The sequence below is a fragment of the Rissa tridactyla genome, chromosome 6 (assembly GCF_028500815.1).
Source record: "Rissa tridactyla isolate bRisTri1 chromosome 6, bRisTri1.patW.cur.20221130, whole genome shotgun sequence".
NCBI lineage: Eukaryota > Metazoa > Chordata > Aves > Charadriiformes > Laridae > Rissa > Rissa tridactyla.
Genome location: NC_071471.1, coordinates 56,564,516 through 56,588,716, shown reverse-complemented (window position 1 = coordinate 56,588,716; position 24,201 = coordinate 56,564,516). Strand labels below are relative to the sequence as shown.

The following is a 24,201-nucleotide window of genomic DNA, read 5'->3' as shown; positions in this document are numbered from 1 at the left end:
TTACAAAGACAACAAAAGTGTAGTGTAGTAGAAAAGCAATCATGACTAGAACACATGTTTAAGGAAATGCACTGTTTGGAAAAGATAAAAACAAAGTCAAAGGCAACAGAACAGATGTACACGTAATATGATAATCTGTAAAGAAATAGAAACTGAGATTAAAAGATAAAAGATAATGTTGGGGTGAAAGTGAATGAGTATAAGTAGCGGCTGGAAATCAGAAGATTCCTAACATAGGAACAGGTGGAGTTTGATATTTCCATGAAAAGAATGATGTGACAGGTGCCTATAATCACCAAAGACTGTGCTTGATGATTCCGAAGTTTGCATTTCTACCATTCAACCCCATGAAAATGGAATGCCTATATATGGTTTTTGCCATACAGTAAGCAGTCTATGCATATAATTTTCTGATGTTCTTCAGAAATGCAAAGCTAACGCATACCTATTGCCTTTATAAGATTCTGAAGTACTTGGAATACAAACTAACCTGCCACTTCAGGCAAGAGATTTATGCTTATATAGGATTCATAGCAGCAATGGGGCCGGTTTAAAAATTGCAGTATCTTTACCTTTGAATTCTTTCAGGTTTTTCAGTAGCAGCAACACATAATTTGCTTTTTATTACAATGCTTTCTCACTGCTGCTGCAAAGGCAGCAGCAGTTGGCAACTGGCAGAAAGCTTTTCCCTGTCTTGAAATATATATCACTGCTAAAGGAAGAACAGTCGTTTCATAGACTGTAAAAGTATTAAAGCCCATGGCATTAAAGCAATCTCTGATTAACAAAAACCAAACAATAGAAAGGATATAAGTCATACACACAAAAAACCCAATTCTTTATACTGCAATCCTTCGGTTCCCTCAGTTTCACCCAAACTAAATTAAAACGAGAACCTTCAGGCAAACTGCCATTAAACGAAAACTCTTAAAAGGAGAATGTACAATCTAATTATAGTGTAACAAATGTGTACCTTTCATCTACAAGGCTGGTACTCCAAAATTTTAATAGTCAATTATGATTATATAATCTATTAAAAAGAATAACCAAAGTGCTATAATGAGAAGGGAAAACCTACAAAAGAACATGAAAGACATCTCCAGTGGCACAAAGTGGCGTAACAGTAGTACCCTATACAATTTCCTTTCTCCTGTAGCTTGTATGTAGATTATGTTGCAGAGACACAGACCCTGAATTCCCATGAATGTATTCTCTGAACTATTTTTTGACAATATCCCATATTGGAAATAAAAGGCATGAGGCTCATAACTAAATCAGTAAATCACCGTTAAGAGAAGTACTTCCTTCAAGTTTGTAGGTCATTAATACATTATTTTCAAAAATCTCTTGAGAGTCTGCCAATTCCATCTTTCTTTCTTTTTTTATTTCTTTCTGATTCCAATCTTCTCTTTCACAATTTTTAATTACATAATGACACAATTAGAGAAAGTACTGTGAAGTGCTAAAGCATGATCAAAGTCATGGAATAATTTCTATTCTGTGAATGAGCAACTAGACCAGGACCTTTCAACCTGAAAATATGAAACTAGGCAAGATATGACAACTCTATAGTATCACAAAAGATAGAAAGGTGACAAACAGGGAATCTATCCATCACCTTTTCCAATTTAAGAAATTAGGGGCCTAAAATGAAACAAAGAATTTACTTTATGCAATGCGTGGGTCAGCTGAGAAATTTTGCAATAGGACATGGTGGATAGTAAAACTATTCAGACTCAAAAAGTGAATGAACAACTTCATTAAAGAAGAAATATTCCAGTGTCTCTTAAACCAATAGACACTACCACTGCCTTAGGGAATATCTGAACTGTGACTCTTTGGAGGCTGAGAGACTGTACCAGAAGAACATAATACATAACTACCTTGTTCCTACACTCTTCTCTAGACATCTGCTATCGACTGCTGTCAGAGACAGAAATCAAGTCTGCTATTTTGCTGCAAACACTGCTTACATGAAAATTACAAACTGTCCTAACTCCACAGCATTTACTACAAATTAGATAAAGCTTGCTAAAACTGTGAGAAAACTGAAATCAGATGTGTTTGACCCAGTCCCTCTGTATTATCTGTGATCATACACCAAGTCTAAGACATAAAACTTCGTGTCGATTCCATGACATTTTTGTTGAGAGGTTTCTCATGTATACCTACACTATACCTGCAGTTTACCTTTGCTTAGTAGTTTTTCATCGCTATTCTGCAATTCAGAAGTCAAAATCTCTAATAATTGTGATTCCTGGTGTAACTGTTACTAAAGAGATCTCAGTTCATATTCAAAATCTTATCACAGGGAAATTAAACCTCTCTCTGGTACTTCCATAATGAAATCTGTTTCAAATATCCTTTACCAAAACAATTTCAGTCACAGTATATTCCTTTAATCTAGGGTAACATTTCTTACTTTTTTTCAGGCTATAGAATATTATTAGTGCAAAATAATTTTTTTATTTCTGCCTCTTGAGAACCCTCACCTTTGAGAACCTGATTGCTGTTCTGTATATTTCTGGTTTTAATATAATATTCATTTGCATGTTCAGCCTACCTCAGACTCAGAAGATAATTTCCACAGACACTCACATATCCACCAACACATCTTTCAAAAAATGCCTACCAATACTCTATAAAAACCTCTTAAGAACTTTAACTTTCTTAAGCAATATTGTGGAAAAGAAAGAACAGAAAATATGACTGCAGAGGAACTGACAGCATCATCTACATGTGGGGTTTTCTCTAACGCCGAACTGTGTAGTGTTGCATGTCCTCCAACAATTCCCGTGGGCCGTGATTAATTGCAGATGTTAATAAGAATGAATACTGTAGTGTGAGAATTGCTACATGAATGTATCAAAGAAGTTACAATGCCTTTTCTGACAGTTGCCTCAACCGTGAGACCAGCGAGGAAAGCAAAACAACAGAATTACTGATGAGAGCAGAGGCTTAGCAGAGCAATTTTTCTGGAAAAATCTAACAAACCATATCAGTTCCAGTGACCGTTCTGTCCTGCCTATCAAGGCATTTGTGATAAGGCTAACAAGTTTTTGTTTACAGAGGAATCCTTTGTTCGTTTCATTTTCCACTTTGTACATATTGCACTTAGTATACGGAGTTCTTCAGTGGAGCAAGGAAGTCAACCAGAGCAACCGAGAGATAGGTCTCAAGCATCCCGAATCACCTGGATACAGTCAGTTAGTCACTTACTCTGGCAGAATCTACCCAGCCTAGATTCAAGGTCCAAATAATTCAGGGTAGGTGTCTGAACCCGAGTCTGCCAACCTGACAGGGAAATACCCTATCACTCAATTACTAATTGCTTTTAGCAAGTGAATTTCTTTTATACAACAAAAACTAGCATGTGAATTTCCTTGCAGCACCCATAGGTTTGACTTACACTATCATTTTGCAGAAATGTTTATGAATGCTGAAGTGACGATTGCAATGGAGGGCTTATTTAAGATGTACTTATGGATGAGTGTAGTGGACCCAATTTACACACCAGAGAAAATTTTCTCTTTTCTTTTTTCTTTACAATGCAGTTATGAGTCCAACCCATGAGGGTCCATTATTTAGCATTCTTCTTGGGTAGATTGAGCTGCCTGAGGAAAACATTTTGCCAAATATGCCGGTGAAATACATTTTAAGAAACATTTCATAAATAAAATAGTGTTGTTATTGGAGTCATATTGGGCTTTATTTTCAGAAGCTCCAGGCACTCACTGTTTCCCATGCTATAGTATTTGTTCACAATTAAAAGCCTGAGTTACCAAATGACAAGTATATATAGATTAGAAACATTTGTAATCATGAAAAACATTTTATTCACATCGATTTAGTTCAAAATGTTACTAAGAAGACAGCATATATATGAAAGATTCCCATCTGCCTGGGTTTATTTTTTTCTCAGTAGCATGCCATAACTGTGGAATGTATCCAATTAATGTTTAATTGGGAGAAATCTTAAAACTGCTTCAGGATGGCTTTTATGGGGCAGTTAATCAAAGTATCTTTGTTTGCTTCACAGTGTTTGTTAATGTATATTTTAATAGAGTATTAATCTTTCCCAAAGAGTACTACATACAAAATAGAATATAAAACTCTTGCCTTGTTTGATGTACTGTGCACAGATTAATTCATTAACATACTCCATTTTGTCATAGAACGACAGGAATACAGGAAAGCAGAATAATGAAAATGGCACTATTATTTTCCAAGTACCTGTAGCTGTGAAATTTAATTACAGGAGAAAACAGCCTGCTCTCTCCATCCACCATGCTGGTTACGAGGGAGACGTGAAGATTTCGCTGTGGCTGTGCGCACGCTTAAAGCTACATCAGGAGACACCTGCCCTGGGGTCTGTGCAGCGGGTGCAGTTACCAAAAACCTGTTACCAAACGGATTCCCCTTCCTGGGCAAAAAAGGGGAATGGCAACAGCCTGTTTGCACAAAACAGCTTGAAGTTTCCAGTGGGGTTTACTTGAAACAAAAACATGTGGTGGTACTTTTGAAGGAATCCTTGATCTTGAACCTTCAATTTCAACAGAGTCTTAATGAAGTTATTTTAGGCAGCCTAAGCCCTGTGGTGGACAGCAAAAATGGGCTAGGGCTGATAAGAAAATCGGTAATACCAGCTTGGTATTGGTTTTGTTTGTGCTTGTTATGGTTTGACCTGCGTCAGGAGTTACGGCCATGGTGATCCGAATACTTGGGCCACCTGCCTAATTTTAAACGCCGGGGTTTATCCAGTTTATCCAAGCGATTTGGAGAGTCGATGGCGGTACAACCCGGCCGGGGCACACGGGCAGGCAGGGCCGGGGTTTAGACTCGCCCGAGAAGGCGAGTTTAAGCGCTCCCCATGGAGGAAATCGCTCGCCGGCAGGAGCGGCTCCCCGGCCACACCGACTGTCAGCACCTCGGGCGCCGGGCAACAACGCCGCCACGGCCGCTCGCCCAGCACCAGCCCTCCCTCCCGCCGCCCCCGTTTGCCCGGACACCAGCCCCGGCTCCCGCGGGGCCCCGGCGGCTGCAGCTGGCACTGCGGCGGGCGCGACCCTCAGGGCCCACCGCCTTCTTGCCGGCAGTTTCGCCGTGGCCGGCGAGGAGGGGGAGTGGGGGACACGCCGGGATTCGCCACCGGCCCCCGGCGACTCTCGGGGGCGAGGCGGGCGGCGGGGGCGGGCGCCGCCGCAGGAGGGCGGGAGCCGCCGCAGTGAGGCCGCGCCGCGCGGGCGAGGCGGCGGCGGCGGGCCGCGTTGCCATGGTAGCGCTGCCCCAGCCGAGGCCTTAAGCGGGCGGCGGCGGGGCGCCGGGAGAGGCAGGGGGTGCCCAGTGGCCGGGCCCCGCCGGGAGGGGAAGGGGTTAAAGCGGGGCGGGCGAGCGGGTCCGGCGCCGTGGGGGTCGCCGCCGGGGGCAGCCCGCAGGCGGGTGTGGGGATGAGCCGCGGCGAAGGCTGAGGGCCGTGCTCCGGGTGCGTAGGAGAGGCTGCGGAGGTGAAGCCTCTGCTCCCTCGCTGGGCGGAATGGAGGCTGTTGGTGCCACAGAGGACGTGTTTTATGAGGAGGAGGAGGTGGTGAACTGCTACGACTTCGAGCCTCTGCCGACGCTGCTGGAGGATGAGGTGAGTGAGGCAGGTGCGGGGACGGAGCCGCCGCCGCCCTTGCGCTCACCTGTGGTGAGGCGGCCTCAGGGGCGGCCCGCGGCGCCCCCCCCACCCCCGCTCCCGGCGCCTCCTCCTGCCCGCGCTGTGGGGCCGGGCCGCGGAGCCGGCTGGAGCCCGGGGGCTCACCCGCCCCGCCGAGAGTGGGCAGGCCACGGCTGCATAACCGTGTATTCACCGCGGGTACCTCGCTTTCTCCTGCCCGCTCAGTTGGGCTCAGTCCATCCCTGTGCGCCTTCTCCACACGACAGCAAAGTCACGGTCCTCGAGGGTGGCCGAACTCCTGCCGTAGCCGTGGGTTAACGCTGCAGTCGGGAAGTATGTCTCCTTGTCGCACCTGATAAAGGGAAATTTCTTACACGGGCAAAAGTGTTTCCAGTAGCCGCCAAACAGATTTTTGTACAACCATTTCTTGCTGCCCTGTGTAAAAAGGCCTTTGTCACTGGGAAATAAAAAAAAAAAAAACCAACCCAAACTGTTAAATGTGGTTGTTCAGTTATTGCCAAATAACCTGTAGCTAAACCCAGTTCTGTCATCATGTTTGTCTGGGTTTTTACTTGGTTTTGCACTTTTTATTGCTTTTGTTCATTTTTCTTTGTATCTTTCCACATGAAGCATATTCCTTACCCCCTAGTGAATGCTTGGGCAAAATGTTTGCAGTTTTATTCTTTTTTTAAGTAAAAGTTTGGTGAACCATATGTGAGCCACTTGTTCCCCAAGCCAGATATTGCAAGCTTTCTTGTTTGCTATGTCAAGAATCTAAGTTGAATCTGGATTTAAAAGCGAGTTTGAAAATGAAAAGTCCCTTCCAGCTTTCTATAAGTTATCTAATGGCTCATCAGTTTGGCTCTCCCATTGTCTGTGTAGTAGGCCCTCTCAGACTGGCCCATGCAAAATACAGGAGGAAGGTGGTAGTATCCTCTGTTTTACACGTTAGCTTAAATATTCGGAGTGTTTCTTCATGATGGGAGAGGCTGAGGGTCAACCCTTCTGTGTAAGGAAGACCCAAGCCCATTTTTCTCACCTCCTCAATATACACTTTAATTGCGGATTCCTACCACTCCCTTCTATGTAGTCATTCCAGGTGCATGAATATTTTTGATATTCTTGTTGAGAGAATGAGCATGACCTATCACTGGTGATTGGAAAAGTTAATAAAAAAGGGCTGCTTTGAAGAGTACTCGGTGAGCTTTCCCAGGCAACCCAATGTTTTTCTTCAAATGCAGTGAATTTAATGAATGATGTCTGCCACGTTTCCTATGATTCTGGAATAGATTGTTTTGAAGTTTGTGTGAATTATCTTGGCAAAAAGACTTAGGTGGTAGAGAGCTGTGAATGCTGATGTACCTAACTCTCAGCTGCTTAGTCATTTAGTGGAGCCTGTGCGTCACTGTACACAGTATAAGGAATGAGGTTTGTGTGTGAAGTATGTGGTTTACAATAGCCTATATGTGAAGCAAGAAGCTGCCTGCGCTGAAGAGTAGGAAATAATGAGGGTGCGGGTGTATTTCAAATGCCTTTCTTTACTAGGACTTTCTTCATCTCACTCTCCTTAATATTTAATTTCAATTTTTTTTAAGAAGTTGTCAGTGGCAAATTAATTTGTTTTCTCTTCCTGCTCTCTCTTCCTCTGCTTAGTTACATAGGCTATTGAACTGTTTTATATTTTCTGAAGAAAATATAAGGGAAAATTGAGAACTAAAGTGAATAATTAAAGCATGGTTGTCTGACCAGTTCACTTTTTGTAGTTCTTAAACAGTAATTGCTTTTACAAGTGTCTTTTACTGATTAGGAGACAACAGAGAAAAGGCATCAGCATCTCTGTTGGGTAACACACTTGAGTTTTTCTGTAATTTGAGTGAACCAGCTTTCAATGGTCCAAAGTACTGAAATCGTGGCTTGCCGGAAACTTCTGTGTTAATAGTCTTAAAAGGATATTTATATATTTTTTTCCCCCATAGTGAAAACTTTGTTTCCGTATTGCTTTGGGGATGCAAACTAATCAAATGCATGTCTTGGTGTTTTCAATGCTTCATTCTCTAGAAAGGCCTTGCTTTACTGCCATAGCAGCTTTAATAACTAAGGTCAAGAGAGTGTGGTCATTTGAGAAATACGTGGTTTCTGTGAAGTAAATAACCTCATATCCTGGAGCATGGGAAAGAAGGCGGCAAGCCATCCATTGCTGATGGAAGCCATCCATTGCTGATGGAAGCCATCCATTGCTGATGGAAGCCATCCATTGCTGATGGAAGCCATCCATTGCTGATGGAAGCCATCCATTGCTGATGGAAGCCACTGAACATTCGCAGGTCTCTTTCCTTTTTTCCCCTCTGTATTATCTAATATTTCCTTCCCCTGGAAGGAGGATACATTTTTCTGACCGGGGATGATCATCATCTTTTGTTTACTCCCCAAATAACCACAAGACAAAGGTGGTTTTGTAGGTATAAACTGTAGATATCGCTACTGACAATTAATATCTACTGCAGAGCTCAACCTCAAAGCTTGACTCAAAAGAAATTCTGTCAAGTCCTGATTGTGATGGAATTTGATATTGAGGCTGTATTAAAGGTTGCAGTTTTTACTTATTTCACATTATCTCTAAATTGAGCCTTTCTTGTCCACATGCACAGATGAAACTGTCATAGTTTTGCATCTTTATTGTTGAAACGTATTTTGTTTTCTTTTTTAGTCTTTTTTTGATTGGCCATAGAAGTTAGTCTTTCCTTTCCAAGCCTATCCTCATCCTGCCTATTAGTTTGTTCAGCTTCAAAGCCTAATGGTTTGTGGTCCAGCTCCTTGTCATACATTTATGTTTTGAGACACAGGAACCCCTGTTCAGCCCTTCGTGCCTGGAAGAAGTTCCCTGTAAAGATGTGCAAAAGTTCCTCATCCGCCCTCAAAAATCTGGTGGCAGCATTACACATATGGTGCTGAGTACAGCACAGAGGAAAATTAGATCTTTTGTCTCATGTACCTGAACTGTAAGAGCTTTTGCTGTTCATTATTATGTAGGACTGAACTCAGTGAGACCATGGTCCATGATTAGTGCTATAAGGCACTGTAGTAATGCTGCCATTGGTAAATCAGTCCATCTCTAGGCTGATGAAAACTAGGATATTGAAAATAGAAGTTAAGTTTCCCAAATAATAGTGAGTGCCCTGTATTTCCTACCTGTTTTTTTTCCTCATATTTATTAAGTGCTATACTTTAGAAGAAAAAGCAAAATAAATTTTTAGACTAAAGCAATCCTTGTTTGAAGGATATTAGGAGTACAATATTTAATTCTCTGAAAAACATGTTAACAAACTGTTAACCCTTCTGTAAATGGTAATCCAAATATCATTAATGTTCTCCAGTAAGGAGGTATGTAAAGAAAGTTATAACTGTATTTTCCAAGGGATTAAAAGTTTAAACCACTGCAGTTCTTTGAGCTTTAAAATATCTCACATTCTGCTTTGCTGACAATGAAATACTTTTCTTTTTTTCTATATTCTAAGTAATATGCAGCTACATCTTCAGTTCAAGGTATATTTAATATCATTCAAAAGTATAGTCTTTCATCTTAATTACTGCATATATATGACAGAATATTATGTGCAATTAATAGTGGCATAGCTTTGATACAAAGTAACTTCTGTAGATACTTCAATTTTTCTGTTAGCTTATTTTTCCTTACAGATGGAATTGGTGTTTTGGTTGTGTGGTTTTCTTTGTCATGCCTTTAAGTTCATGAAAACTTTTTACTTCTGTAGCTATCGGTAATGTATTAGTTTTGTATTCTAAAAAATGTACGTAAAAAGTCTAGCTGCTTTGAACAAAGCAGTGTATCTGAACATCTTGGCCAGAAAAGCCACGTTAGAGCCACATTTTTTTTGGAACTGGATTCTTCGTAGCCTCACTGCAACGATGGGGTCAAAGGAAGTTGACTTATATTTTGGGATGGTAACTTAGAAACAAAGTCCATAAACTATTTTGATCACTGGGAGCTCTGGGTCTAATGGGGAGCATAGGACAACCAAAGGGTTTGGTTTTAGGTCAAAGTATAAGAACACTTTTCCTATGGCTTGTTTGGCTTTTGAGTGTTTATCAAATGGCCTACACCACTAAACTTCACCACAGCATCATTCTTAAAACAGGCTAATTTAGAGGGTACTCTTTCCCAGATCACAGATGGTAGGGAAAACTGCTGTGAAGAGAATGTTTAAATAGTTTACCCAAAGGCACCTGGGAGAGCTTAAGGGAGACATGGGTTAAACAAAATGTTTTAACTTAGTCTCTCTGCTTTTACCTCCAAATGGTCTGTTTCCCCAACTTTGATGCAGTGTTTATGTATCTTGCATAGCTCCCATAGTAAGTCTTTTTTTGACGTTGACATACTATGATACCTTTGTTCAGGTTAACTGTGCTTCTTAAGAGACGCTGTGTTAAGAGCAAAGTCATGCACTTGGTGTTTCTTGGGGTCTTAATCAGTGTCCTAGAAAGTCTGAGAACTTGCTGGAAACGTTACTTGTAGCCAATTGTGTCAAATGTAATCTATGATACACAAAGTAGTGTCATGAAATCCAGGGTAATTTATGAATTCATGTCTTGGCAGGAGAATGTGTCCCTTGCTGATATTTTGTCACTGCGGGATAGCTGTCTTACTGAGCAAGATATTTGGGCAATTTGCCTGGAGTGTTGCCATTCTTTGAAGAGCATTGCCCATTCTGCAATCTTCCAGACACTCTGCATCACTCCTGACACTTTGGCTTTTAACACCAATGGCAATGTATGCTTCATGGAACAGCTCAGCGGTAAGTATTTGTGTTTCCAGGCCATTTGTTTTAGAACTTTGGAAAGTAATAGTGAGAGACTGTAGTAAAGCATTGTGTTCTATTCTCAAAACTTGTAATTAAAGTAAAGAGAAAACAGAAACTTGTTTAGGAATGGGTGAGTATAGGTCCGTATGCTGAGTTTTGTGATTGATGAGCAAAGACTTTTGTGAGTTTGCTTAGAAGATTCTTCCTAGTTATTTTAAGACTTATCCAGGGGAATGTAATTTATGTCCGTTTTGAACACTGTAGGTTATGCATTTGTGTATCTGTGTGCACAAGTCTCTACATATGTAAAGCACGTTCTTGGTATCTTCCAGTTCTTCTCATTTCATGGATAATGTCCTATTTCAGAGAAATCTGACATTCAATGTATCCTGATTGTGTCCATAGAGAATGGAGCAATTCTAGTGCATATTCACTGTTAGAAAGGAAAGCGTTCCCTTGAATAAAGGATTATTTTTTATTTCTTTTGAGTCATGATTTTTAGACTTGGGAAGTGTGGTGACTGACTGAGAAATGAATTTTAATATGCTAAAAAAGAGTATGTAGTGGCATGTAAGATCTTCAGGTATTGTAGCAGATGAATGGGAGGATGCTTAACTTAAAAAATTACTTCTGATTTCAGCACAGACAAAAAAGCATGTTATTGTTGCTGTTCCTTTTTCACATGACCCATCTAAGGAGTCTTTGTCTTGAGCCTGTTAGGGATATTACAAAACACAAAATAAGCCCTAGCTCTTATTCTGTAGTCCTTTTAAATTATGTCAGTTTGCAACTAGAAGAATCATTCTAGTCCATATACACGCTGTTCAGGTTTTTGTTATGTTTTCTTTAATCTAACTTATTTTTAAATCTATGTCAGAATAAGTGTTTATTCTCTTAGTCAAAATCTAGATGACAGTATTTAGAAAAGATGGGGTAAGGTAACGTTGTAACAAATGAATATTTGTTGCCTTCTTTAGAATTAAAGATAGCATTTCAAGTAAGCAGGTAACAGCATAATATGTAATTAATAAAGATGAAAATGTGTCTTCATAATTGTTGTGGTATTTTTATGCTTAAATTCTTCAAATGTGTGAGTCAACTTTTAGTTCCATGTTAATCGGATAACGTGTAATCAATTTCCTTTATTTTAAGGAGCTTGTCATAACTTGAATTTAAGAAAAAAAAGGGAAAAAAAGCTGGCTTTGTATTCGTAAGAATATATGAAAGATTTGTTGAAGAGAATAAATCTAGTGGATGAAAAATGCTGCTCAGCTAAAATCTTTGCTTGCAGCTGGGGAAAAAAAAATTCTTCTTAAGTATTTTAGTCTAATTGAATAGCTGGCAAACAATTGATCCAGGAATTTTCCATATTCAAGTGCTTAAAATGTGGGTTAATAAATTCCCAGGCAAAGCAAATTGTACAAAGATTTTGTTCCCTGAAGTCATGTTAGTCTCTGAGGAAGAGACTTTTCATTAGATCTCTTTAAAGAAAGTTGCATTTTTTCCTGGGAATGCAAAAAGTTATGTATGTGTTCTGTTTCCTGCATGCACACTCTCCGCTGTGTCTTTGACTCTCTCTTCCCCTTTCCCTCAGATCTTGTTGCTATTTGGTTAAAATATAGTTTGTTAGGTAGGCACTTGGGGAAGTTGTCCTTTTTGCTTCCCTATAGTTGTTGCCCATGGATTTCTTCTTCCAGAAGAAAATTATAACCTCTGGATTTGCTTGCCAGTCAGACAAAACGAACAGCCTATCGCTTCTGCTTTAGCAGCGAGTTCTGCTTCCTGCAGGTTCTGTGGTGCTAAAGTGACAAACATTCAATAGGATGTTCTGCCAAGGGCTCTGGTATCTTCTTGTCTCTTCAAATCAGACAAATTTCCATTGTAAACCTTATATTAAAGGAATACGGTGAGCTTTACTAGTGATAAAAAAATTATATGCTTCTACAGGCTTTAAAGTGTTCTATGGGAAGAAAGGGAAAAGATACTGGGGAGATGAAAATCAGCAGCAGTTTGGGGGCAAGGAGAGGGATGACAAAACATCTTCTGTCCATTAGTTCCCTTCCCCTTCTGCCCCCTATCCGCCCACCCCCGCAAATATCAGGAAAAAATGTGGTGTGGGGGGAATGTGGAATTAGTTTTGTACCCCTCTTTTTCAGTGGGAAAGTGGGATGGGGAACATAGTAAGGAACTGTAAATCAGTTAGTGGCATCTGGATAGTCAGCCGTGCCAGGTAGCTGCAATATATGAATACGTCGAAAAAGTCCTCTCTACCATGCAACTGAGTTTGGTATCTTCACAATAAAAGAACTTTGTATTTCACTTCTAACATACACACACAAAAGTTCTGTTAGAGCTAAAGCTAGGGTGAGTATGCTATGCCTGTAAGCATACTTTTTTTTTTTTTCTCCCTGTTGAAAAGGGAAGCTTAGTCTTTGTTTGTAAATGATCTCAATCATCCATTGGCTCCATAGAAGGATAGACTTGGTGAATTGAGTATGTACGTGAAGAGTGGGTTTTCAGTTGGGCACTCTTTTAATCCCCTGGTGTTCTTTACTGGGCTGACATGACTTGAGTACTGTGTGATCCTACGTGTACGCTTGGATGCAGCAGCAACGTTGGTGTCTCTTAAGATGTTCCTTTTTTCCTTCCAGCTCCTCACTCGGAAGTGTCTGCTGCAGTAGCTCAGTTCTCTGCTAAGCAGCACATGTCCGGGGAACGTGCTTCCTCAACTCTTTTATCGTAATTACAACAAACTAAGCAGAAAGGTCAAAGTTCTAAGCTAGCCTGTAGATGAAGAGGCAAATAGCTGTTCAGGTTGGTTTTGCTGCTTGAACCCTTATCCCTCAGGTCTGCAGTGGAAAATAGTGAATGGAAATGTCCCATCAGTCAAATCAAACCTGCACACCACAGCTGAGCTACACCAGCTTAGGTGATAACTTGGTCCAAACATAAATGTTTGAAAGCACGACGTGTTTAAGCATGGTAAATATATTTCTTTAGGAGTGTTTGACTGTTTTGTTTCTTGGTAGAAGTATGGTATCTTCTTGTACTTTACATATGAGTGAACCAAAATGCTGCTATATACATAGTTTCTTTCATATCAGATATGAGTGTATCATTATATTGGTTTGTTTTTTGAACGAGCAAGACTTCTAATTTCTAATCTGACATGTTTTCTTTTCTTTCAAAGATGATCCAGAGGGTGCCTTTGTTCCACCAGAATTTGATATCACCGGTAACACTTTTGAGGCAAGTTCATTTATTTAGCTGTAAAATAGAGGGGGGGTTTAATAATTTTAGTACTTCTGTCAGTACCAAATGCTCAGCATTCTCAATGTATAATTTTAACAAATTTAAAGATTGTTAATAGTAAATTGTGCTGTTTAGATATGTTTTGTGGAAATAAAAAGTAAACTTAAAATGCTATATTCATCTTCTGTATAAACATTTGTTCACTAACTGTTAAAATTTGAGAATCTATTTTGGCTGAATAATGTGTTGCCCTAAACCACAGGTGATCTATATTATGTTCACTGGTATCCTTCACTGGTTACGGCTTGCTTGTTTGGGGACTAGCCATGAACTTTTATGACTAAATATAAAATTTGTTTGCCATCCTCTTCAATAAAATAATTCATGGAAGAGTAATCAGCAGTTTTATCTTTGATTTAATGAAGAAACAAATGACTATCTGTTGCTCTGCAATGCACAAATGCTCTACATTGTTAAATTAAATTAGATTTAAATTGTTTATACTAATTCATTAGCTTCCCAAGTCAACCATCTCATTTCATGCTGCAGGACTGCCTGCTTGCTTAATATCCTTTTTTTAATACAGTGTTTTTTTCTGGCATGTATTCTTAGATAATTCAAATACTTTAATTAGCAACATGTTCTATTCAAGGTATTAAAACAAATATTCTGTTTCTCTATAGTTCAATACAAATACCTTTTGCTTTTGTAGTTATAGCCTTCATAGTCGTGTTTATAGTTCTATATATTTCTCAGGGTGGGTGGGGAAGGGAGGAAGGGTAAGTGAACCTTGGAAATGTGTAGTACTACACGAAAGATGAGAATGATAAGACAGGAAGGGTAGCATTACAGAATATGAAGTAGTACAGTCTTTGAAGGTTAGAGATGCAACATTTCTCCCTGTTGCTGTGCTTTGTTAATGTAGTTATATAGGCCAGTAGAACTTTAGTGATTTTGTGCTCACACACACACACGCCCCCAGGCTAGTTTTTCGGGAGTCTTTGTTTGGGGGTGGTTAGGAGGTGACCAGTGTTGCATGTAAACTTGGCAACTGTAGTAGTGTTTATATTCAGATATGGTTGAGAGAAGCAAGTCCCGAAGTCACCCAAAGGTGACTGGTTTTTGCTTCTGAAGCTGGGCTTAAGATTTTACATAAATATGAAGAAAGGCTGAGGGATTTGGGTCTCTTCAGTCTGGAAAAAAGACAGCTGAGGGGGGACCTTATCAACACTTATAAATACTTACAGGGTGGATGTCAGGAGGATGGGGCCAGGATCTTTTCAGTGGTGCCCGGCAACAGGACAAGAGGTAACAGGCACAAACTTGAGCATAGGAAGTTCCACCTAAACGTGAGGAGGAACTTCTTTACTTTGAGGGTGGCAGAGCACTGGAACAGGCTGCCCAGAGAGGTGGTGGAGTCTCCATCTCTGGAGACATTCAAAACCCACCTGGACGCGTTCCTGTGCAACCTGCTCTGGGTGACCCTGCTCTGGCAGGGGGGTTGGACTAGATGATCTCCAGAGGTCCCTTCCAACCCTATGATTCTATGTTCTCCATCCCTTGCCCCTTAACAAGCTTCCAAGACTTGACACAGAAACACTTCGAACATTTGTGGAATTATTTGCTTCTCTGGCAAACTTGCATTTCCCCCCAATCCTTTCTCCTTCTCTAGGAGTTGCTGAATTCTTATGCATATAGCAAATAAATACACTGAAAGATGTTCAAAGACCAAGGGGATGGGACAAGGTGAAATGGGGATTTGGGAAGACCATGGCAATACTAAGTGACCTGAAATTTTAGTTCTGTCTGATATACAAGGCAGTTGTATCCCTCTTAGTAGGATTCATCTGCGTACAGATTTATTATTTGACTCTTCTCTTTCAGCAAGCCTGTTAAAAGCCTGTGAAGCCCCAGTGAGTCCTAATACCAAGCACAGCACAGACAACAATTATACAGTCAGTGAAAGCTGTTTGGGTCAGGAGTGGGTCTGAACATTGACCCTTTTACTTTTTTTTTTTTTTTTCCCAAAGACGGGTGATGATACATGAAGGTACACATTTGTGTGGAAGGAAGTCAACGTGCTCTGCCTTGTCTGTTGTGAAGCAGGGTAAGGGCTGGGTACCCTGAATTCTGTCCATTGCTCCTGTTTCTTTATCTAGCATGTTGGGGAGCCTTGCAAAGCAGGGAGAGCAGTGCTACAACACTGTCCGGTTCCTTCAGCTCTTTCCCATTGAGTATCCTAGGGCAATGCATAAGACTGAAAAGCTAGGGCTCTCCCCTTCATTTAGGTGGACGTGTATTGTTTTACTCTGGGATTTATATGCATTTTGTCAGACAGCTATGGGATTCTGAGTATTCATGAATTTTCAAAGCTTTACCTCTTACTGTTTGTAGAGTTTGGTTGAATTTTAAGTACTTTAGTACCAGATCAAATACTACCAGGGATTCCATGCTGACCTTAGCTTGCTTTTGGAGTTTCTAAGACCGACAGTTATGTACTTGTAACAAGGGTTTTATAATATTGCAATCTTTCCAAGCTAGCTGTTTCCTTCTTGGTGCTAAACCTTCACGTTCTTCACTTTTTCAAAGATATTGATACTTTTGTCTATCCCCTCCTATTGTGGGGGAGTGACCTCCTATTATGCAATAGCAGAATAGCACTGATTTATATACATTTCTATGAGGAAACCCTGGGCCCTTGTGCTTTCTCAGTATTATAAGATTCTTTGTACTATACCAATAAGCTGCTCTTTTTACAGAGGCATGAAATTGCTTGCGCCCTCCTTGCTAATGACCCTACTCAGTTGTTCTTTGTTGAAGGAGTGTTTTTGCAGCTGCTTAGTATGCTTTCTTGAGAACAATGGAAAGTAGTGTTTGTATTTAAACTATACAATTTCAATATAAATAAAAAAATAGTATTGGAACTACAAATTATGTTCATGATGATCTTTGATAGCTGTTACTCCAGTGTCAAAGCTCAGAGGTTTTTCTTGATTTGAGCATGACCTATTTTGTGGCTTCTAAAATGGAAGTATACAATGAGATTTGTATAGCTACTGGATGACTTCTTCCTCTTTAAACTATTCTTTTAAAAAAATCACTCAAATAAAGCTACAGTTACTTCAACAAGAGATGTTTTGTTTCCTGCTTGGTGAATTACTGATCCAGACCTCTAATGGAATTGTGACTCCAGTCTAATTAGTTACTAAACTTAGCTGGTGCTCACAAGCACACAAGGGTAATAGACACAGGAAACAAATTGAAATGCATTACTGTCCTGGTGTCTGAAACGACACTACTGAAAAATTCAGTTTCTAGTTGGAATTTCAAATAGCAAGAGATCTAAAGCTTCGTCTAAATGACAGTGCACAGGACTGAAAAGTAATTGATTTCATGTGGTTTCTTTCAAACTTGTGCCTTGTTTTCTGACCTGCTCTCCATTTGTAAAGTGGGAATAACACCACCAACTTCAGTTACTGTTGAGAGTAGGAAGGTAAAAACTAGCCCTTCAGGGAGTTAGTTGTCAGCTTCAGTGTTGGGTGTAGAATAGACTCTTTAGAGAGAAAGACGTTAAGAAGGAAGTGTCAGTGAAAAGGGGCTTCTGGTGCCAACAGTGAAGTGTGGCTGAGCTTTCCAATTGGTGACTTCTTTAGTGCTGTCACAGTTCCAACCTGTGGGGTTAGAGGAAGGAATGCAGTTTCTGAGGGTCTCAAGAGACCTTTAAATGACTGTGTTGCTAAGTGGTTGGAGCAGCATTTAATTGGGTAGCTCCGTTATGTCCTTCTCTTCCTGGTGTAAGCATTGTCACAGTGCAAGGGCAAAAAAGGCAGTGAAGCAGTTGCCATTGGTCTCTAGGACAGCATTGGACTAAAATAGAGAATCTCCTGAGTATCTGTTCATGTTAATTTTTTTCCTCTAAATTTGCTATCTCCTTACAGACTTCTATTACCATTTTGCCCTAGTAACTGCACTGTTAATGATGGGTGCTGCAAACAGAGAGAGGGAAACAAGAGAGAAACTTTAGAGTTATGATTCATACTGTAACTCCAAAGAAAAGGTGAATTTCTATACAGTACACTTATTATCATTTTTACTTTCTTAATGCATATGCAGGTATGTGATGTGGCTGTGCTCAGTAGAAGCTTTCTGATGACCGAAGCTATTACTTCCCTCCTTTGATGGAAAGATCTCACCTTCTGCTTCTCCTCTAAGCTGGAAGGTGTGTCTGTATTTGCTATAGCAAGTACTGACCACTTTCGTTTGTTTTCAGTGAATCATGAGCTAGAAGTCAGTTAGAAGCATCTTGAGTCTAAAGACTACCCTCTAATTTTCTAATGTTTTACTAGTGTGCTACTGTAGGGACCTGTATAGACTGTGATTTTTTTCTTTTCTAGAAAAACATTTAAGAGACTGAGATGCAAAACTACAGATTTGAGGCTTCTTTTAAAATTTGTCTAGTTGACTATATATACTGGGCTTATCAAACAATTCCTCTTCAGTATAAAATAATACTGAGTTCTGATTTCCTCCTCTAAATAGGACGAGCTTTAACCTTTTCCTAATGAAAATGGTTCCTATTTCATTTTCTTGCCCCGGACAGTACAGTGTTAGACTTGTGAAATTTGACCAATGGGAAGCCCAATAAGAATGGTTAAATATTGGTGAGTTCATTAATAGCCTTATTTCTATCACTACAATACAAGTTTGCCTCAGGTTAAAAACATTGGCTGTTGCAAACCAGTTCCAAATAGCTATTTGTCTGCATCACAAAACTGCCATTGAGTCTGACACAGAGGTTCATTGATGTAGAACCCCACATTTCTAAGATATGAGCTTTCAGTGAGATGAAGGACTGATGTCTGCCATGTGTGAACTTCCATTTATAATCTTTTAATAATGTGGCTATTCAATTTTGCTTGTTCTAGTGAACCTCTGTAACAGAAATCAGTGACTTTTCTGTCGTCTGCCTTTTTTTTTTTTATCTAAAACAAACTGGATAATGCTTCTGCTTAATGACCTCTTCCATTATTTAGAGGTGATAAAATGCAGTAGTTCAGAATCCTCAATATGTAACAGGATTAAAACCTTTCAGAAATAGAAGAACTGAAAAAGTGATACAGAGTTGAATACTACCTTGAAGAGAAGGGGGAAATATGGGAAAGAGAATGGGAAGAAAGTGAAGTTCACATTCTCTCTGTTTTCTCATCTAGAACTTGGTCTTGCTTTTTGGTGGCAGGAGCGCGGTATGCTGATCTCTCACCTGGGAGAGAATCAGAACCAGAAAAGGCTGAACACTGCCTGTCCCTTTGCTAGAATGTGACAGCTGTCGAATTGCAGTTCTCAGTGGGTTATAGTTGATTTATATTATATTTAATTAAAAAAAAAGAAATCAGAGTGTTTCAACAACCTTAAAAATGAACACTTCTACGCAAAGTGGTATACCTTTGTGCCAATAGAAAAGACAAGCTAAAATGGATTATGTTGTTTGTTTTCTTTAAACTAGTTAATATTCATATGACTTATTCCTATTAAATGTGACAAGGCAGTTAGATTGATATATACCATATACATACAAATATTTTATATGCATAAAAATGCATGGGTTGAAATGCCAAATGTAACCTACTGTTGAAGGGAATTAATACAGAAATAAAGGTTCAGGGTATATATATATATATGTTGGTCCTGCTGAAGAAAACTGAGCTGACAGTTGGGTGCTGCAGTATTTCTCAATAGCTGATCATTACTGAGCTAGAGCTCAGGTCTCAGCTGTTGGTCCTTCTCTAAATATGAAAGCCTTCATCTTTCTCCCAAATCAAAACAGCAGAAGGTATAAAGGAAGTCTTGCCTTTGCCACTTCCCTGGTCTTTTAAAGCAGTAGCTTTGAATGCTGTGAGATTCTCTCTACTGTTCTATTCTTTCTTTAGCTCTTGGTGCAGGAGGAAAAAAGAAAACTTTTTACATGCTCCCCTAGAGGGGTTTTTGGTTTTGTTTTTATCTGATGGGGGAAATAAGTCTTTTGAAACACCTAGTGCCTTTTTTTCTTGAGCTCTGTTTCCCTTAATTTCATGTAGCCTCCTCTTGAGACTAATTCTGTCAAACAGCAGCAAGGCTTGTCATCAGCAAATGGTCACTTATCTCCTCCTGTAGTCTAAACCATTCTATCTTCTGAGTGTTATTTAAAGCTGTCTCTTTCTTCAGTGACAAAAATAAATTACTTTTATTTGGTTACCTATGCCTCTACTGTGCTATAGAAGAGGAAATGGAATCCTCCTGCTCTTGCTTTTACATCATTGGCCCAATTGAGGTTCCACTCAGAAATCAGTACTGAGCAATTATCAGCCTTTATTTGCTTTACACAAAGAGCTAACCAAAGGAAGAATATGAGGCTGACAGGATTTTTTTTTTACAGCAGTCTTTTTTTTTTCTTTTTTTAATGTATAGAATATCCTAAAGTTTATAATTTGATTACTTCAAAAACCTACAGCTTGTTGCTTAGTTCTGAAATTGGGCCTGCAAAGTTGTGATAGTGGTCTTTTCTAGCTGGCTTTTTGAGCGTATTGCCAGTATTTTTGCAGTTTTACCTCTAAATCTGAAACACAACTTTTCAGACTGATTTCTGTTTTTATCAGGAATAGTCTGTCTCTTAAGCAGAAAAATGTCCTCAGAAGAGAAAGGACTGACTGTACAGGTAACCTGCTCAATGAAAATATGTAGTATTTTAGGTTTCTTCCTTACTTGGCTATTAGGTTCCTATAAGAAGGCATCATTAAAGCTAAGATATATATTTTCCTTAAGATTGAGGAAGATTATGCTCTGATGTACAAAAGCATTTTTCAAATCAGCTTATTCGAGGATTCTTGGGTTTGTGAGCGAAAGATTGGGAGTGAAAAGAAAACTTGCTGTTCCGTTTTAAAACAGTTGTTTCTTGTGGTAGTTAAAGTTTACTCTTAGAAGCCTGAGGAGGTGTGCTGGATAAAGTTGCAGATAGTTCCTGTCACGAGCAAAAATCTATGGAAAAGAGGACAGATTGTCTTCTCCTGTTATGCTTGTGCAGTGTCATAAAGCTCTAGGGTCCTTAATATTAAAGATGCACAAATGTTTTGGATCAGTTCTTGATCTCTAGCCTTTTCCACATAAACTCTTCTGATCAGTACTGATACTTTCTCAGCTATGGATAAAGTTGTCTTCCTTAGTCCTAGTACAACTCTCAGTTTCTGATGCTACTCATTCAGACTCATTTCTTGGGTGGACCCACCATCATACTGGCAGAACTTGGTTTTCTATTGCATTCTCCACTTATTTCCATCATTTACGCTTTAGAATGTTCAAAAATGCTTTTGAAATGTTAGCCTGAGCCCTTAAAGGCAACATGAAGACCTCCAGCAAAATTATTCCTTGTCATTACGTGGTATCAAAGATTTCTCATTCATTAATTTTATGTCTGTTTTATACAAATATTCAGGTTACTAAAAGATCATGATCATTGCTAGACTGGATCTGGAGACTTTATACTCCCTGGAACAAGGGCTAAAAATTCATTTTTACTGTTTGCATGAGCTGAAAATAGAGCCATTTCACCAGTGTATGATAACATTCATAAATACCACCTTATTTTTGAAAGGTTAAGGAATTGATTGATTTAAAAGTAGATGGCAGAATGAACAACTGCCTAATCTCCAGATAAGACTTTGAGACTAGTTCAGTTTCCACTGTGAATTAGATGGTCGTAGAGTTATCTTATTAGGTTGCTTGAGATTTAGTCAACAGAGCCTTCAGGATTATGACAAAATGGTAGTCACTCACACATCATTCTCCTTAGTTACAGCATTTCAAAAAAGCTTCAAAGAACATTGAGAACACGCTTTTGAAGCTAAGGATCATGTCTCCTGGGAAATGCATTGCAAGTGACTTAAGCTTTCTTAGATGACCTCTGGAGCAGGTTTTAGAGTAGAATAGACTATTCCAGTTGGAACAGACCTACAGTGATCATCTAGTCCAACTGCCTGACCAATTCAGGGCTGACCAAGAGTTAAAGCGTGTTGTTAACGGCATTGTCCAAATGCTTCTTAAACACTGACAGGCTTGGGGCATTGACCACCTCTCTAGGAAGACTGTTCCAGTGTTTGCCCACCCTTTCTCTAAAGAAATGCTTCCTAATGTCCGGTCTAAACCTTCCCTGGCACAGCTTTGAACTATCCCCATGTGTCCTATCACTGGATACCAGGGAGAAGGGCTCAGCATGTCCCTCTCCACTTTCCTTCCTCAAGAAGCTGTAGAGAGCAATGAGGTTGCCCCTCAGCCTCCTTTTCTCCAAACTAGACAAGCCCAAAGTTCTTAGCTGCTCCTCGCAGGGCATTCCTTCCAGCCCTTTCACCAACTTTGTTGCCCTCCTCTGTGTGCATTCAAGGATTCTCACATCCTTCTTAAATTGTAAGGCCCAGAACTGCACATAGTATGTGAGGTGAGGCCGTACCAGTGCTGAATATAGCAGGATAATCCCCTCTTTTGACCAGCTGGTTATGCCGTGTTTGCACACTGAACAGGTATAAACCTGTTAGTATATACATACTCAAGGATTCCTGAACTTTTGAGTCCTTTCACAAAGGTTTGGGGTTTTTTTTTATTTAAAAAAAAAAAAAAACCAACCAAAACAACCCACCTTCTTTCTCTCAATTGTGATGGCAACAGGTATTGCCTTTTTACTTAGGGATGCTGATCTAATCCATTTTTGAAGAAGCACATGAATGAAATATGTATGTTACACTTTCCTTGCAAGTTTTTTCTTTTGTTTGTGGCCTATATAGTTCAAGTCCTATCACATTATACATAAGTTCTATGCCTGAATATAGAAAAAGGAGCAAGGTTTTCTTCTGTGGAAATCATTCCCCTATGAAACAATAAAACAAAAAAATTCAAATCTAAACCAGCCCCCAACCATCCTTCTGCTGCGGTAGAGGGAAAACCCAAATCCTTCCTGTTTACCCTCCTTTGTTTACATTCCTGATACATACAATGAGAGCTACCTGCTCTTTTGCTATTTCGTTCACCTACAGCTGTTCTGTGAAAACTGGTGTTTTGAACGTAGTCTTAACAAGATATTATGCAGTGGGCTAAGTTCAGAAGTGTTTGGCCAGCTTTTTACATTTGCATATGTATGTTCCTTGTAAAAAAAAAAAAAAAAAAAAAAGGAAAAAATCTACATAGATTATTACTTCAAGAAGACTGAACTGGTTACTGTACAGTAACAAATATTTTACATATTGGAGTCCTGATGTCATTGATTCATGGCATGGTAAAGGAACTGGAATGCTAGTTGAGTTTGTTGGCCCAGTGTTCTTAACTGGAAGTGTAGCTCTTCACTTCTTTAGCTCCAAAATGTGGAATAAGCATCCCCAAACACAGGATTGTGCGAATGCATTACTCTGCTTAAAGGGACAGACTTTACCAGTAGGCACCTTCTCTTAAGTTTAGAATAAAAAGAATATACTACTTTAAAAAAAATAATAATAATTAAAAAACTTCAGTAACTACAAATGACATCATATTTGCCATACAATGAAAAACTTACACAGTTGAGAGAAGACAGAGCTAGTCTGCCAGCATGCATATCACTGTTTCCCAGGTTTCATTTTTCCGTGCCTACAGGGAATAAATTGTGTTAGTTTAATTAAGTGATAAATGAATTACCTATGGCAGGTAACTTAAAAGTAAGGAGGTTAATGGCTGATAAATCATAAGGAGAGTTGTGACACATGAAACTCAATTTCAAAGGGAGTTTAAAAAAAAAAAGTGTTCAAGAAGCTTTAGAGATAAATGCATCTTAACTTTTGCTACCTAACCACTCAGGTCTCCAGCAGTTTTATTGTGATATTTTCCCTTACCTGTCATAATCATACTTCTGTTGTCCTGCAGGAGAGGAGCCAATTGGCGTGCTAGTCATCTGTGTTGGGGGGCTGATCTTTGTGCTTAAGGGAGCCTGAAAATGGAAGTGTAATAAACCTGTTCTTGATTTGTGTCCTCACCCTGCAAACACATGAGTAATTTCATGCGTGTAGCATGGTTTAAATTTGATCGAACTTCTGTGTATGTTTATTGTCATGTGACTTCTTAAAGTGAAATGAATGTTTACAAAGGTGACTGCCAGTGGCTCAAGGTAATATTTCAGTCTTCACTACAATAGTTAAGGTAACAGCTTCTTGAAACTATATTGAGGTCCAGCTGAAAAGTTTGTATTTGCTGACTCTCTCTTTTTTTTCATATATTTTTCTCTCTGTGTGTTGCTCTAGATCAAGAATGCTGCTTTTCAAATTGATTACTGTATAGATGCTGGTAATTTAGTCTATGGACAGCAGTCACCTGTGTTTTACATAGCCAAATGGAAAGCCAAAACATATGGCTGTTAAAGTGGTTGCAGGTAGCATGGAGACTGCTGTAAACCTATTGTCTGATTTCTTTTTTTTTTTTTTTTTAAAC

The 24,201-nt window shown here is 39.5% G+C and overlaps 1 protein-coding gene across 1 annotated transcript in view; it reads left to right on the top strand.

The window, feature by feature from the left end:
- The first annotated feature begins 5,533 nt into the window (after positions 1–5,533).
- KNDC1 (kinase non-catalytic C-lobe domain containing 1) overlaps positions 5,534–24,201 on the top strand; it is a 62,846-nt gene continuing 44,178 nt past the window's right edge. The window contains exons 1-3 of the mRNA XM_054206375.1: positions 5,534–5,632; positions 10,269–10,467; positions 13,664–13,722. Coding sequence (XP_054062350.1) covers positions 5,534–5,632; positions 10,269–10,467; positions 13,664–13,722 — 357 coding nt within the window. The remainder of the gene's footprint in view (positions 5,633–10,268; positions 10,468–13,663; positions 13,723–24,201) is intronic.